We start from the raw sequence: 15,181 nt of genomic DNA on the forward strand, positions 1-15,181 counted from the left end.
GCAGCTTGGGGAAGCAGGCCATTTGGAGAGGATTTGTGGAATCTCCCAGACAAACAGTTGCGTGAAGGGATCCCATCCAAGCTTATGTGTGAGTGAATAAACACTCGGGCTCAGAAGGTAGGCAGGAAGGCAGGAGCTGGAGACAGTGCTAAGGTCGTGGGACAGTGCTAGCTGTGGGGCCGTGGGGCCTTCAGGGGACTCAGTTTGCTTATCAATGAAATACAGATAATAATGCATGTCTTTTAAGGTAGATTAAAGATGTGAACACTATTCTTACATATCAGTATTACGATTCCATTTGGGAAATGATGATCTAGAGCTGTATTAAGTTGACCGATATGAAGCTGATGTTTCTTTAAGTCAAAAAAGTTAGAATATCAGCAGTTTCATGTAGCTCAACCTAATTATTCTTTCCATGTAATTGAGCCTCCACAACTTCTTACATATTTGTTGCCTATTCCTTGGGTCTCCAGGGTGTTTTGTATTCAATCTACTTTGTTCATCTCATCTCTGCCAACTCCTCCATCCACCCCGCCTGCCCCACAAGCACCCACTCCTCCTGTCTCAGGCTGGGTACAGTTCCCAGAAGACTTGTTCTATTTCACTCCTCCCAACCTTTGGTTAACCATCCCTTCAGCCTAGAATGCCATTTACGGTCACTGCCAATTTGTAATCCTTCTTCAAGGTCCAACTCAAATGCCCGTGGTTCTGCTCACCTCCTCCTAAGAGGTGATATCAGGTTAGTCCTGTCCACAAGCTCCTCCATGTCCCACCTCTTGACTAATCCTCTCAGCTTGTATCCTGTTCCCTCAGCACACCTCCCTTCTGTTCCAGGAAAAAGAACTTACTTCCCCAATTGCCTTTGTCCATGTTGTTCCCAGCATTGAGTTTCCTTCCCACATTTTCCCTCTAGCTCTCCACTCTTTAGACACATGGCTTCTCCAAGGAAGCCCAGCCTCCCTCCCCTGCACCCCAGCTGCTGAGTAGGCTGGGCCTCTTTATGTCAGGAAATCTGTCACGCTGTATCATCCTAATCTGGTTGCTTGTCCTGGGCAGGTATCCTGAGGGCAGGCACTGTGCCTAACTCACCTCTGGACCCTCGTGCTCAGCACACAGTGGGTATGGGGGACCTTGGCTCCCCTTCCCTGCCCAGCTTGGTGCTCACTCTCCATGGATGGCAGAAAAGTGAGGGGAGCAGCTTTCCCTTCTTCCCCTTCTCGGTCTGAGCCACCTTTTAGTAAAATCTTTCAGGATATACTGGAATAGACCTCTGTTGGTGGTCTAGCAGCAGTCCCTTCCCCAGGAAAGCAGATGGAAAAAGGCCTTCACCTGTCCCTGCTCCTCCCTCAAGTCAGCCTCCTTTCCTGTGAACCCTGGCTTTTCCCACATTGGTAGGAACTTCCCCCTCATGACCAACTTGGCAAAGGAGGCACAAGTCTATGGCATCTTAGAGCATCCTCAAGGGTCAACTTACCTTAATTAACACTTCAAAGTATCCTTCTGCGTTGGCAGGGCTGATGGGCGTATAGGCTCTCTGAATTTCTAAGTCATCTACCATCCCTCTAGGAAAGAGAAGCATGCAATCAGTCAGCCAGTCATTCAACAAACCCTTATGAGGCCAGGCACGGTGGCTCATGTCTGTAATCCCAACACTTCAGGAGGCTGAGGAGGGCAAATCACTTGAGGTCAGGAGTTTGAGACCAGCCTGGCCAACATGGTGAAACCCCATTTCTGCTAACAAAAATTTAGCCGGGTGTGGTGGCTCACATCTGTAGTCTCAGCTACTTGGGAGGCTGAGGCACAAGAATCATTTGAACCTGGAAGGTGGAGGTTGCAGTGAGCCAAGATCATGCCACTGCACTCCAGCCTGGGCAATAGAGCAAGACTCTGTCTCAAACAAACAAACAGACAAACAACCGCAAATCTTATGAGGTACCTCCTCTGCCAGAATGGTGAAAGTAAAGGTCCTCACTGAGAGGCAGGCAAGGTGCAAGAGGGGAAAAAAAAAAAGAATACTGGGCTCATCCACTGCCATGTGCTGGCTGTGAGATCCCAGTAGATCATCTGATCCCTCGTGGTCCCTTCTGTAAAATGTGGACAGTTATCTGCATTCCAGTTGTGTGGAATGTAGTCCTCTGGGACTACAGATGGGAGAGTGCTTCCAAAGTGCAACGAGGATGTAAGTTGTTTTGGGGACATGACTAACATTTTTCCTGACCTCTTCACTACCACAGAATGATAAAGATAAAAACAACTGCTAAGATTTATTAAACACTTACTAGCACCTGACAGAAGCATTGGGACTGGAAGGATCCTCAAAGGGGCCCTAGTCTAAAGCCCTATCTCATGCATGAATCCTTTATGTTATCAACAACAGGGTCAGGATAACCACCACGAGTCACAGTAACAGCCACAGTGTATTAAATGCATACATGCATCAAGCATTTCATATGCATTATCTTATTTAACTCAAACAATAACCCAAATGAGGAAGCCAATGCTTAGAGAAGGAAGGTCACTTGCACAGCTCAAATTCAACCATAGCTCTGATGTCAGAGCTGGGCTCCTCACCACTGTTCCTCAGAGCTTCCCTAAGCAGTCTTCTCTCAAATCTAGGCCATGTACAAAATTTCTTCTCTGAGATATGCAAAGATTAAAAAGGCCCTGTCTCAATGCACCAAAAGCAGGAGGGCCTGGACAGAAATATTTAATAAATGCTTACAAAACAAATGGGGACATAAGGAACAGAGCATAGAACGTGGCTTGGCTGCAGAGCACTACGACGTCTGCTGCAACAGAGGTAAAACCAGCATGTTTCAGAGGGAGTGCAGAGTCTCCTCTGGGAGCCTCGGAAACCTCCTAGAGGTAGGCGCTGCAGGATGGGCCAACCACTGACAGGTGTAGGTGGGGACAGGAAGGATGGTGGGAATGCGGCGTGGAGCAGGAGGCTGAGACCAGAGCAGGGGTGGGGTGGCGGAAGGAGAAGAACATGGCAGGAAAGCAAGCTGGGGCCTTGGGTTAGGACATCATCATGGAGGCAATGTGGTACCTCAGATACTTTCTGTGGTGCTACATTGTCTCCATGTGGCACCCGAGAGTGACATGGTAAGATGTGTGTGTTAGGGATGTCACTGCAGGGACAGAGAGGAAGAAGGAGGGGAGCCAGCCTGGAGGCAGGGAGTTCTAGGCATTCTAGCTCATGGATGGAGGGATGCCTGGGGCTGTGACCTGCCCTGTGGCCCCTCCTGCCCACTGAGATAGTGAACTTCTAGGACTGCTGGCCAGGCCACAGGCCAGAAGGAGCTGGACACAAACACCAGGGACCAATGTGAGGCAAGTGGCCAAAGTCTAAGCAGCAGTAAGTACTCTTCTGGTTTCCACCTTCTACTCTGGCCACATCTTGTTTCCTTTGCTAGCTCCTCCTCCTCTTGCCAATACCTTAGATGCTGGTGTTTCCAGGGTTCGATCCTATGCCCCTTCCTGTTTCCATGCATACATGTTCCCTAATGCCACTCAGGTATGTGCCAACGACTCCCAAACCCATGCTTGCAGCTCAGATCTCTCTACTGAGCCTCAGACTCACAGAGCCAACAGCCTGGCAGACAACTCTACCTGGATATCCCAAAGGGTCTTGTCTCTGGGCAGGCAGGGGTGGGGACTGGGGTGGGAGTACAGTGCCTAAGTAGGCTGGGAAGTAGGAACCTCAGAGGAGTGGTTAAGAGTGTCACTCAGGAGCCAGGCTGTCTGGTTTAAATCCTGGGTCTATGACTTATTAGCTATGTGTTGCTGGGCAAGCCCTTTATTCTCAATTCTATCAATTGGTACTAATCATATTAGGTTCATACCACAAGCTCTAAAGCCAGACTGCTTTGCCTTCAAATCCTGGCTCCAACATTTCCTCACTGCATGACCTTGGCCAAGTTTCTGGACCCCTCTTACTTCAATGTCCTCTGGGGAATAACTGCACCTACCACATAGGATTTTGTGAGGGTTAAATGATTTCACACATACAAGCACACAGAACTGTGACTTGGATAGTAAATGCTATTAAAGTGATTGTGTTACTATTTATTATGAAAATGCATTATCTAGTCCAATCCCAAGAACCCTCTGAATCATGTGTCACTATGTCTATCTTGAAGATGACAAATGGAGACTTAAGGGAGAGTACGCTAGTTGCTCAAGGCCACCAGATCCTCCCACTACCTGAGTGTACCGTAGAATGAGGTGCTGGCCGGGCTGCAGGCCAAGCTGGCTGTTCCCAGGTAGAGCAAACCGGACACGATAGGTGTCCTTAGTGAGTCTGTCCATGGCACTGATGCAGAAGGCCACGAAGGTCTTTGGGTTCAGCTTGGAGGGACAGCTCTGCAACAAGAAGAGATCCAACAGCTAGAGGCCAGGGCTCCACAGACACACAGGCATTCACAGCACCCTTCCCACTGTCCCCAGGGAGAAGCTGTCTCAGCTTGGGAAGTTTCCTGTAAACTGGACACTAGCCTCACCTTACTTCCTTTTCAAAATCAGATCCAAGAATGGCAGAGAATTTTCCCTTGAGCTTATCCTGCTCTTAAGTCTTCCATGGCTCCCTCAGCTCCAGGGTAAAGTGCAGGCTCCTTCCTTAGCTGGACACTCAAGGGCCCTGTGGATGACCCTCAAGCCTCATTTTATCTCCCAGTCTGTTCATGGCACTGATGCTAGACTTTTCTCTGTCCTCCCAAGAATACCCTGCTGACTCCTATTTCTGAGTCTTTATTTGCTCAAGTAGTGCCCTCTATCCAGAACATTCATCTCCAATGTATGAAAGACCTATCCATTCTTCAAACCTGCTAAAATCCAGATTTGCAGAATTTAGAAGTTGATGGGACCTCAGAATATCTAACTCAATACCTGTGTATTACATATGTGGAAACTGAGGGCTGAGTTGTCATGCTGGCTTGCTTGTCCACAGTCAGACTATAAACAAAGATTCAAATTCATGTCTAAGCCTCAGCCCACTGCCTTTAACATTCCACCCCAACCTGCACCTCGTCCAGGAAGCCTTCTCTGAATGCTGTCACTCACAGATCTTTCTCTCCTATAAAATACTCCATTCATTCCTGGGACTCTTCATATCCAGCTTAGGGCCTGGCACCATGTGTTCCTGCAGCACCAACTCTGGAACTCCAGTTACCCATGGTAGTGCTGACAGTATCACTGAACTGACAGAAATTCTCGGGCCTGGCATTGGAGGCCTTGCCTCCACTATGCCCCTTCCCACACCCCCATCCAGGATGACCTCATCATCATCCAGAGCACCTGGGCACCCTCTGGCACAGCTGCCTGGGGCTTTGAAAAGAGCACTGGACTGGAAGTAGGGAGAACTGAGTTTAGCCACAGCTCAGTTGTTGCCTCCCTGTGGGGCCTTCAGCATATCAATTGATCTTCTGGGATTCAGTTTCCCAGTCTATAAAAAGGAGCCACTCATCCCTGAAAACTTTGTAGGGTTATCATGAGGGTCAGATGAGATACAACGTAAAAATGTAAGTTACCATGGAAATGTAAAATCTTTTCCCATTATTATTGCTTCATTAAAAGTTAAAAAACAAAATTATAAATTGGAATATGCTATTTTATAGAACTGACAAAATGTTTGGATCTATTTGCTTCCATCTGTTTGCAATTTTTTTTTTTTTGAGACGGAGTCTTACTCTGTCACCCAGGCTGGAGTGCAGTGGCATGATCTTGCCTCAATGCCACCTCCACCTCCCAGGTTCAAGTGATTCTCGTGCCTCAGCCTCCTGGGTAGCTGGGATTATAGATGTGTGCCATCATGCCCAGCTAATTTTTGTATTTTTAGTACAGATGGGGTTTCACCATGTTGGCCAGGCTGGTCTCAAACCCCTCACCTCATTTCCAATGTTATAATAGGTGATGACAGCTACTGAGCATCTACCATGTGCCAGGTGCTTTACATATTTATCCCATGAAATTCTCATAACAACTTACAAAGTATTAACATCCTCATTTTTCAGATGAGAAAACTAAGGTTTAGCACACTAAAATGACATGCCCAACATCACACAATTAACTGGTGGAACTGGGCCTCAGTTCATACTCTTATCACAATCCTGTGGTTCTTTTTTTTTTTTTTTTTTTTTGAGACATAGTGTTGCTCTGTCACCCAGGCTGAAGTGCAGTGGTGCAATTTTGACCCATTGCAACCTCCACCTCCCGGATTCAAGTGATTCTTAAGCCTCAGCCTCCCGAGTAGCTGGGACACAGGGGCACACCACCACGCCTGGCTAATTTTTATATTTGTAGTAAAGACAGGGTTTTGCCATGTTGGCCAGGCTGGTCTTGAACTCCTAACCCTTAGGTGATCCACCTGCCTCGGCCTCCCAAAGTATTGGGATTACAGGCATGAGGCACCATGCCTGGCCAAGTAACCCTGTGGTTCTTTGTCCCCCTTCTGTAAGCTGGGGTATAAGTGCTTTTCCAGCACTGATACCCTGGCACCTTTATTATCAACCTCCTTGTGCCTAGCATACAGAATATGGTACTCAGTATATCTGAAAGAAACATTCATTCATTCAACAAATATTTAATGAGTGCCAACTGTAATGCCAGGAACTACTCAAGGTGCTGAGGATAGAACAGTGAGCAAGACAGAGGCCCCTTCTCTTCCAGAACTAATATTTTAGCAAGAAGATGGACAATATACACATAAAAGAGTACATCTAGATGGTGTCTGGTAGTTCTGAGTTAGGAATAGAAATGAAATTTGAGCAGAGATCAGAAAGAAGTAAAAGGGTGAGCCATGTGGAGATGGAGGGCAGTGAGAAACAAAGGTTGTCATGAACATTCCCCAGTCACTGGCAGAGGCCAGAGGGTTCTAGTCCCCATCACCACCTTCCAGTGGCAGAAATACAAGGAGACATTAAATATAAAGTCATTCATGCCTGTAATTCCAGCAAGCACTTTGGGAGGCCAAGACAGGAGGTTTGCTTAGGCCTAGGAGTTGAGCCCAGCCTGGGCAATACAGCAAGACCCCATCTCTATCTTCATAGAAAGCAAAACTGTGACCAGGTGCAGTGGCTCACACCAGTAATCCCACTACTTTGGGAGGCCGAGGCAGGCAGATCACTTGAGGTTAGGAGTTTGAGGCCAACATGGTGAATCCCCGTCTCTACTAAAAATGCAAAAAAAAATTGCCAGGCATGGTGGTGGGCGCCTGTAATCCCAGGTGCTCAGGAGGCTGAGGCAGGAGAATCGCTTGAACTTGGGAGGCGGAGGTTTCAGTGACCTGAGATCACGCCACTGCACGCCAGCCTGGGCAATGGGTGAGACTCCATCTCAAACATAATAATAATAATAAATAATAATAATAAATATGAAGTCATGTTGTTTGGGGTTCGGAAAAACAACTGCAAGGCCAGGCACGGTGGCTCACACCTGTAATCACACCATTTTGGGAGGCCGAGGAGGTTGGATCACTTGAGGTCAGGAGTTTGAGACCAGCCTGGCCAACATGGCGAAACCCCATTTCTACTAAAAATACAAAATTAGCCAGGTGTAGTAGTGCATGTCTGTAATCCCAGCTACTTGGGAGGCTAAGGCAGGAGAATCACTTGAACATGGGAGGTGGAGGTTGCAGTGAACCAAGATCGTGCCACTGTACTCCAGTCTGGGCAACAAGAGAGAAACTCTGTCTCAAAAAAAAGAAAAGAAAAACAACTGTATTTGTTCAGGATGTATGATCTATAGTTTAAGAACAACATGTGCGGCCAGGCGCAGTGGCTCACACCTGTAATCCCAGCACTTTGGGAGGCTGAGATGGGCGGATAACCTGAAGTCAGGAGTTTGAGACCAGCCCGACCAACATAGAGAAACTCTGTCTCTGCTAAAAATACAAAATTAGCTGGGCATGGTGGTGCATGCCTGTAATCCCAGCTACTTGGGAGGCTGAGGGAAGAGAATCGCTTGAGTCCGGGAGGCAGAGGTTGCGGTGAGCCAAGATTGTGCCATTGCACTCCAGCCTGGGCAACAAGAGCAAAACACCACCACCACCAACAACAAAAGAACAAAATACAAAAAATTAGCCAGGTGTGGTGGCACCAGCCTGAGGCTGAGGCAGGGGAATTGCTTGAACCCAGGAGGCGGAGGTTGCAGTGAGCTGAGATTGCATCATTGCACTCTAGCCTGGCGACAGAGCAAGATTCCATCTCAAAAAAAAGACTAAGCTTTGGTCCAGTTTGGGCCCCAACAATGGCGAACAGTTGGTCAAAAAGTGACAATGGTCAGGCATGGTGGCTCATGCCTGTAAATCCCAGCACTTTGGGAGGCCAAGGTGGGAGGATCACTTGAGACCAAGAGTTCGAGACCAGCCCTGGCAACGCAGTGAGACTCCAACTCTATAAAAAAGAAAAAAAAAAAGTGATGATGATGCCATATGGCATTGAGAGAAGTAGAAATGGTAGACACCTTCTGCTCCACATTAGTCAGGAGGGACACGGAAAATGGGAAGACTGTTCAGAGGTGAAAGACCAAGACAGGGACAGATTCAAACAAAACCTGTGTAGTGTCAGAAGGAATGGGTCCTCAGTTTCCCTATCTGTGTAATATAGGGGGTGAAGTCCAGTGTTCTGACATCTATAACTGTGAACCCCCCCAAACAATACAATAAAGGGCTAAACTGCTTAGTCAGACTATCAAGTCCTGGAAGAGTTAAGAAAAGGAGGAACAAGTCAGTAAGGACCAGAGAAGAAATATCAGCCCTAACATCCTTTATTTACCTATATATTATAACTAGTTTGGTCCATGAGGACAAGGACTGTGTCTGTCATGCTCGCTCTCAAATCCTCACTATCTCACAAGGCCTGGTATATAATAGATACTCAATAAATATTTATTAAGTGAAATGAATGTCAAGCTCTGTGCTATATAGCACAAATGTTTAGCCTCATTTTACAGATGGGGCAACTAAGGCTTAGGTTGACTAAGGAACTTTGCCTCAAACCACATAGCTGCTAATAAGTTTGTTCCAGGGCTGGGCTTTGAGCCTGGATCTGTTTGCTTCTGTTATGCTCACTCTTTTCTTCTGCTATACAGTCAGGGAAGGCTTCCCGGAGGTGTGCTTTGCAGGGCCAAGGCAAGTAGATTCTGCCACTCTGGTGCTCATGTTGGGAAGCAGTCACCCTCACCTGTGACTCTGGCCCATGCAGCAGGCTCCTGTCCTTGCTGGCTCGGGCTGCCTCCCACCTTGCCAGGTCTTGGTGATAGAGGTCAAACACACAGGGTGAGCAGCCACTGCCGCAGCACTGGGAGGGCAAGGGTTCCATGGGCCGCAGCTGCAGCCAGGCTTCCTCAGTGTCGTCGTCCTCCTCCCTCTCACTCATCATCAATGGGCTTGAGCAACCTAGAAGGAAGAACAGACCAGGCTCTATGAGACCACGAGCCCAGGCCCTATTCCTTGGCCAGCCTGGGAGGGGGAAAACACAGGGATTATTCTCTGGTTTCCTCTGTTCCTCACATTCTCCAAGGCCTGCAGGTGCCAGGCTCTGTGCAAGCATGGAGACAGAGATGGATCAGCCAAAGAGTCCGCGGTCTGGTGGGAAGCATTAACCACTTAGTATCATTGGTTTTAGAAGAGCAATTCCTCATGTGAAATGAATCTTTCTTTACTAGAGGAAAAGGTTTGGCTTCAGGAAACCTGGTTCTACTACTTATGAGCTCTATGCCTTCAGGAAGGTTTAGCAGGGTGGGACCCCCTTGAGCACAAGGATGGTATCTTATTCTTTCAGAAGCATAGCTTGGTATATGGAAGAAAGGCCACAACAATCAGATCTGGTAACCAAGGTTTCCTGATTTCTTTCTGTGCTCTGAGTGCCGGTTGATACTTTCCATGGAAAAGTCTCATTGAATTTAAAAGATATTTTTGTTTTGTTTAGTTTTTCTGAGATGAGGTCTCACTCTGTTGCCCAGGCCGGAGAGTAGTGGCATGATCATAGCTCACTGCAGCCTCAACCTCCTGGGCTCAAGCAATCCTCCTGCCTCAGTATCCTGAGTAGCTGGGACTACAGGTGTGCGCCACTATATGTGGCTAATTTTTTTTTCTTACTTTTCGTAGAAAAGATCTCACTATGTTGCCAATCTGGTCTCAAATTATAAAGTAAAATAAATACTTACAACTCAATTAATTATAAAAATTAATTAAAAATATAAAAGAACACCTGTGTAACTACTACTCAGTCAAGTAAAAAGAACCTTGCCAGCATTCCAGAAGCCAACTGTGTCCCTTCCTGATAACTCCACTTTCCCCAGGTTACCAGAATCTGACTTTTATGATAATTATTTCATTTTTCCCCTAGTTTTGTCACTTTGTTTGCAATCCTAACCACTACAGTTCAGCTTCGCCCAGTTTCATACAGCTCCTAAAATGGTGGCAACCAGGGTTTTAACTCTGGTATGTTTGGTTTCAAAACATATTGTTCTTCAATCACAGGAAACAGGAGAAGGCTGTGATAGTCCAGGTGAGATGGGATGAGGACTTAGACCTGCAGCTTCAGGCAGAATGAGAAGACAGGGATCAATGAGATAAATACTCAAGAGGAAATTAACAGGACAGTGAGACTGGGGGATAGAGGGGTTGAAGGGGCATCCAACCCTTTGGATCTGGCTTGGATATTGGTTAGACACAAGGCTCAAGAAGAAGTTGAGTTTTAAGAAAAAGAAGAGGCCAGGCACGGTGGCTCATGCCTGTAATCCCAGCACTTTGGGAGGCCCTGAGGTTGGGAGTTTGAGATCAGCCTGACCAACATGGAGAAACCCTGTCTCTACTAAAAATACAAAATTAGCCAGGCATGGTGGTGCATGCCTATAATCCCAGGTACTTGTGAGGCTAAGGCAGGAGAATTGCTTGAACTTGGGAGGTGGAGGTTGTGGTGAGCCAAGATCACGCCATTGCACTCCAGCCTGAGCAACAGAGTGAAACTCCATCTCAAAAAAAAAAGAGAGTTTACTTTGAGGTATGCTATGCTTGCTGAGTGCCTGTGGAGCATCCAAGTGCAAAATCCAGTAGTGAGTTGGATTAAACAGGTCTAGATATAAGTCTGGAGATGGAGAAACAATAAAGAGAGAAAAACAGGTACAAGTGAAGGCCTGCCTGGCTTCACTCCCTCCTGTGAACACTCCATGCATTTGGTCCATCCCTGGTCATAAAAGGTGCTCAATAAACACTTTTCTTTCTTTTTTAACAGTGTCCTGTTAATTTCTTCTTATTTCTCTCATTGACCCTTGCCTTCTCATTCTGCCTGAAGCTGCAGGTCTAAGTCCTCATCCCATCTTGCCTGGACCATCACAACTTCCTCCTGTTTCTTGTGATTGAAGAACGATGTTTTGAAACCAGAACAGTGCCCAGCTAGTTTTCATAGTTTGAGTAGTGACAGGGTTTCACCATGTTGCCCAGGCTGGTCTTCAACTCTTGACATCAGGTGATCTGCCCACCTTGGCCTCCCTAAGTGCTGGGATTATAGGAGCCACCGTGCCTGGCCAATAAACACTTTTCAAATGAATGAGTCTCTCTCTTTACCTTACAGCATTCTAACTGTTACATGTGTATGTGTCCCTCTTCTTTGAAACAGTTCAACTTGAGGGCAGAGTTCTGTTTTTCATTTATTCATGAAATGGCACAGTGGCTAGTCTTTTTTTTTTTTTTTTTTAGATAGAGTCTCGCTCTGATGCCTAGGCTGGAGTGCAGTGGTGTGATCTTGGCTTACTATAACCTCCGCCTCCCGGCTTCAAGCGATTCTCATACCTCAGTCTCCCAAGTAGCTGGGATTACAGGTGTGCAGCACTACACCCAGCTAATTTTTGTATTTTTTGTGGAGATGGCATTTCACCATATTGGCCAGGCTGGTCTCAAACTCCTGGCCTCAAGTGATCTGCCTGCTTCGGCCTCCCAAAGTGCTGGGATTACAGCATGAGCCACTGTGCCTGGCCACAATGGTTATTTTTAAATGTTTATAATATGAAAGAAGGGAAGAAAGAAAGGAGCTCGGTTTCAGAGCTATTGGTTAAACATAGTCTGAAAGATAAATTGGTGAGGAGACGTTAAATGGTTATTAATTATGTATTTATTTATTTTGGAGATAGGGTTTCACTCTGTTGCCCAGGCTGCAGTGCAGTGACATGATCATGGCTCACTGCAGCCTCAACCTGCTGGGCTCAAGCAATCCTCCTACCTCAGCCTAGAGTAGCTTGGACTACGGGCATGTGCCACCACAGCCAATTAATTTATTTTTTGTAGAGATGGGGTCTCACTGTGTTGCTCAGGCTGGTCTCAAACTTCTGGGCTAAAGCAATCCTCCTGCCTCGGCCTCTCAAAGTGCTGGGATTACAGCATGAGCCACTGTGCCCAGTCTGAATTATTTTGAGATGTTTCTGTGAGGGCAGTTTGGGATACATCAGGGTTCTCCACACTTACATGTAGAACTCCACAGTTTATATGGAAATCTCACCTGCAAGCTAACTATTCATTTAAAATTTCACAGGCAGGCTGGGCACAGTGGCTCAGACCTGTAATCCTAGCACTTTCAGAGGCCAAGGCAGGAGGACTGTTTGAAGCTAGGAGTCCAAGTCCAGAGTAGGCAACATAGCAAGACCCTGTCTCTCAAAGAATAAAATATAATTCCACAGGCAAATCAGAGTAAGAGAGTGTTCTCCCGCAGCCAGGCGCAGTGGCTCATGCCTGTAATCCCTGCACTTTGGGAGACTGAGGCAGGCAGATCACCTGAGGTCAGGAGTTTGAGACCAGCCTGGCCAACATGATGAAACCATGTCTCTATTAAAAATACAAAAAATTAGCCAGACTTGGTGGCGGGCGCCTGTAATCCTAGCTACTAGGATTCTGCTGAGGTGGAAGAATCACTTGAACCTGGGAGGTGGAGGTTGCAGTAAGCTGAGATTGCACCACTGCACTCCAACCTGGGCAACAGGAGCGAAACTCCATCTCAAAAAAAAAAAAAAAAGAGAGAGAGTGAGTTTGTTCCTCCCTCTCAGTACTGAGAGCAGAGCTGAGGAGAAGTCTGATGCTACAGAGCATTATTTGATGTAAACATCATACCTCTAAAATGCAACTACCTCTGAGAGCTCCCAGCATTTTATTTCTTCCCATTGATTCCTCCCACAAACACTAGGCAGGGGCTGCTGCATGAGGTGCTCCAGGATACAGAGGAGAGAAACCCTCATCCTGCCCTGGAGGAGCTCCTGGACTGGTGAGTCACTCACTGAACAGATGATAACCATTATAAAAGATGTCATTTACTGGGCCAGAGTCTATGCCAAGTGCTCTGCATGCCTCACTCAGTCCTCCCAACAGCCATACGTAGGTAGGCCATGCTCCTCCTCATTTTATAGAGGAGAAAACTGAGGCCCAGGTCAGGAAGCCAGAAGTATGCAGGCCAATATGCATGCCTGAATCTCTTTCTCCTCCAGACTGGTGCTCTTTCTCACTAGGCTTCCAAAGGGAAGGGAAGGGGTGCCTTCACCTCCAATTCCTAGCACCTGCACTGGCTGGCACAGAGCAGGGACCCTATTACCAAACTGTCATCAAGTTTTATGGGCACTCTGGGGCCTCCAGATGGCCCTAATTTCACTCATGCATAAAGTACTAAGATCAAAGAGTGGGTCAAGACTGTGAGGGGGCAGAGAAGCAAATAAGTCTGCCGGGGAGCAGAGAGATCCCATTTCTGGGATCCCAATGACTCCCCAGGAGTCCATACCTGTAAGACCTTTTCCTGCTTCCCACCCTCATTTATACTGGAGCTTCCTGTGGTCCCATAGGATGTAATTCCACTCTCTCCCTGTACCAGCCATCAGCACATCTGCCACCAGTCCCCTGCTTAGCAACCTTAACGGCTCCTGTTGACTACTAGATAGAATCTAATCTCCTTGCCTGGTGCCCAAAGCTCTTCCTGATCAGACCTTATCCAAATTCTCTTACCACTTACTATCACCGGTTTTAGAAGTGCAGTGTTAGATGAATCTTTTTTTTTTTTTGAGACAGAGTCTCACTCTGTCACCAGGCGCCAGGCTGGAGTGCAGTGGCACGATCTTGGCTCGCTGCAACCATTGCCTCCCAGGTTCAAGCAATTCTCCTGCCTCAGCCTCCTGAGTAGCTGGGACTACAGGCACGTGCCACCATGCCCAGCTAATTTTTGTATTTTTTTAGTAGAGACGGGGTTTCACCATGTTGGCCAGGATGGTCTCAATCTCTTGACCTCATGATCCACCCGCCTCAGCCTCCCAAAGTGCTGGGATTACAGGCGTGAGCTACCATGCCCAGCCATGAATCTTTCTTTAACAGAAGAGTTTAACTTCAGAAAACTTACTACTGCTCATGAGCTCTATCACTTCAGGAAGGTTTAGCAGGCTGGAATCCCCTTGAGGTCAAGGATGGTGTCTTAGGCTGTGCATGGGAGCTCATGCCTGTAATCCTGGCACTTTGGGAGGCCGAGGTGGGCAGATCACCTGATGTCAGCTCCACACCAGCCTGACCAACATGATGAAATCCAGCCTCTACTAAAAATACAAAAATTAGCCAGGCATGGTGGCACATGCCTGTAATCCCAGCTACCCAGGAGGCTGAGGCGGGAGAATCACTGGAACCCAGGAGGCAGAGGCTGTAGTGAGCTGAGATCATACCATTGCACTCCAGCCTGGGTGACAGAGTGAGACTCTGTCTCAAACAAACAAACAAAAAAGGATGGTGTCTTATTATTTCTGTATTCTACCACCAAGCACAGCCGGGCATATGGAAGGTTCCCTGTGACTGCTTACTCAGGTTACATATACAGTCTGGGAGCCAGGAAAACAGTGCTAGGTGTTGGGAGGCAATGAAGGTAAACAGGTCATTGTCCTTACCTTCACAGAACCTCATAGGCTACACAGGGTTACATCAACCCAATCCATTTTTATTGTATGCTATTGACCAGGTATACATTATGAGTGAATGAGATCTGGTCCCCTCTTTATGCTGATTTTTTTTTTTTTAAAGAGTCTTGCTGTATTACCCAGGTTGGAGTGCAGTGGCAGGATCACAGCTTATTGCAGACTCAATCTCCCAGGCCCAGGTGATCCTCCCATCTCAGCCTCCTGAGTACCTGGGACTATAGGTGTGCGCCACCATGCCTGGCTAATTTTATTA

General features: G+C 47.2%; 1 protein-coding gene across 2 annotated transcripts in view; it reads right to left on the bottom strand.

The window, feature by feature from the left end:
• LOC105710290 (NADH-cytochrome b5 reductase-like) overlaps positions 1 to 15,181 on the bottom strand; it is a 30,827-nt gene that overhangs the window by 14,475 nt on the left and 1,171 nt on the right. The window contains exons 2-4 of one of the 2 annotated variants that reach the window (XM_012442536.2): positions 9,180 to 9,394; positions 4,217 to 4,365; positions 1,475 to 1,562 (exon numbers count right to left, since the gene is read on the bottom strand). In XM_012442536.2, coding sequence (XP_012297959.2) covers positions 1,475 to 1,562; positions 4,217 to 4,365; positions 9,180 to 9,377 — 435 coding nt within the window. In that variant the 5' untranslated portion in view covers positions 9,378 to 9,394. Of the gene's footprint in view, positions 1 to 1,474; positions 1,563 to 4,216; positions 4,366 to 9,179; positions 9,395 to 15,181 lie in introns of those variants that run through there. The other variant, XM_064372383.1, reaches the window with a different exon arrangement.

The sequence above is a fragment of the Aotus nancymaae genome, unplaced genomic scaffold, assembly GCF_030222135.1.
Source record: "Aotus nancymaae isolate 86718 unplaced genomic scaffold, 86718_ANA_hifiasm-v0.15.2.pri h1tg000007l, whole genome shotgun sequence".
In the NCBI taxonomy this organism is placed as follows: Eukaryota; Metazoa; Chordata; class Mammalia; order Primates; family Aotidae; genus Aotus; species Aotus nancymaae.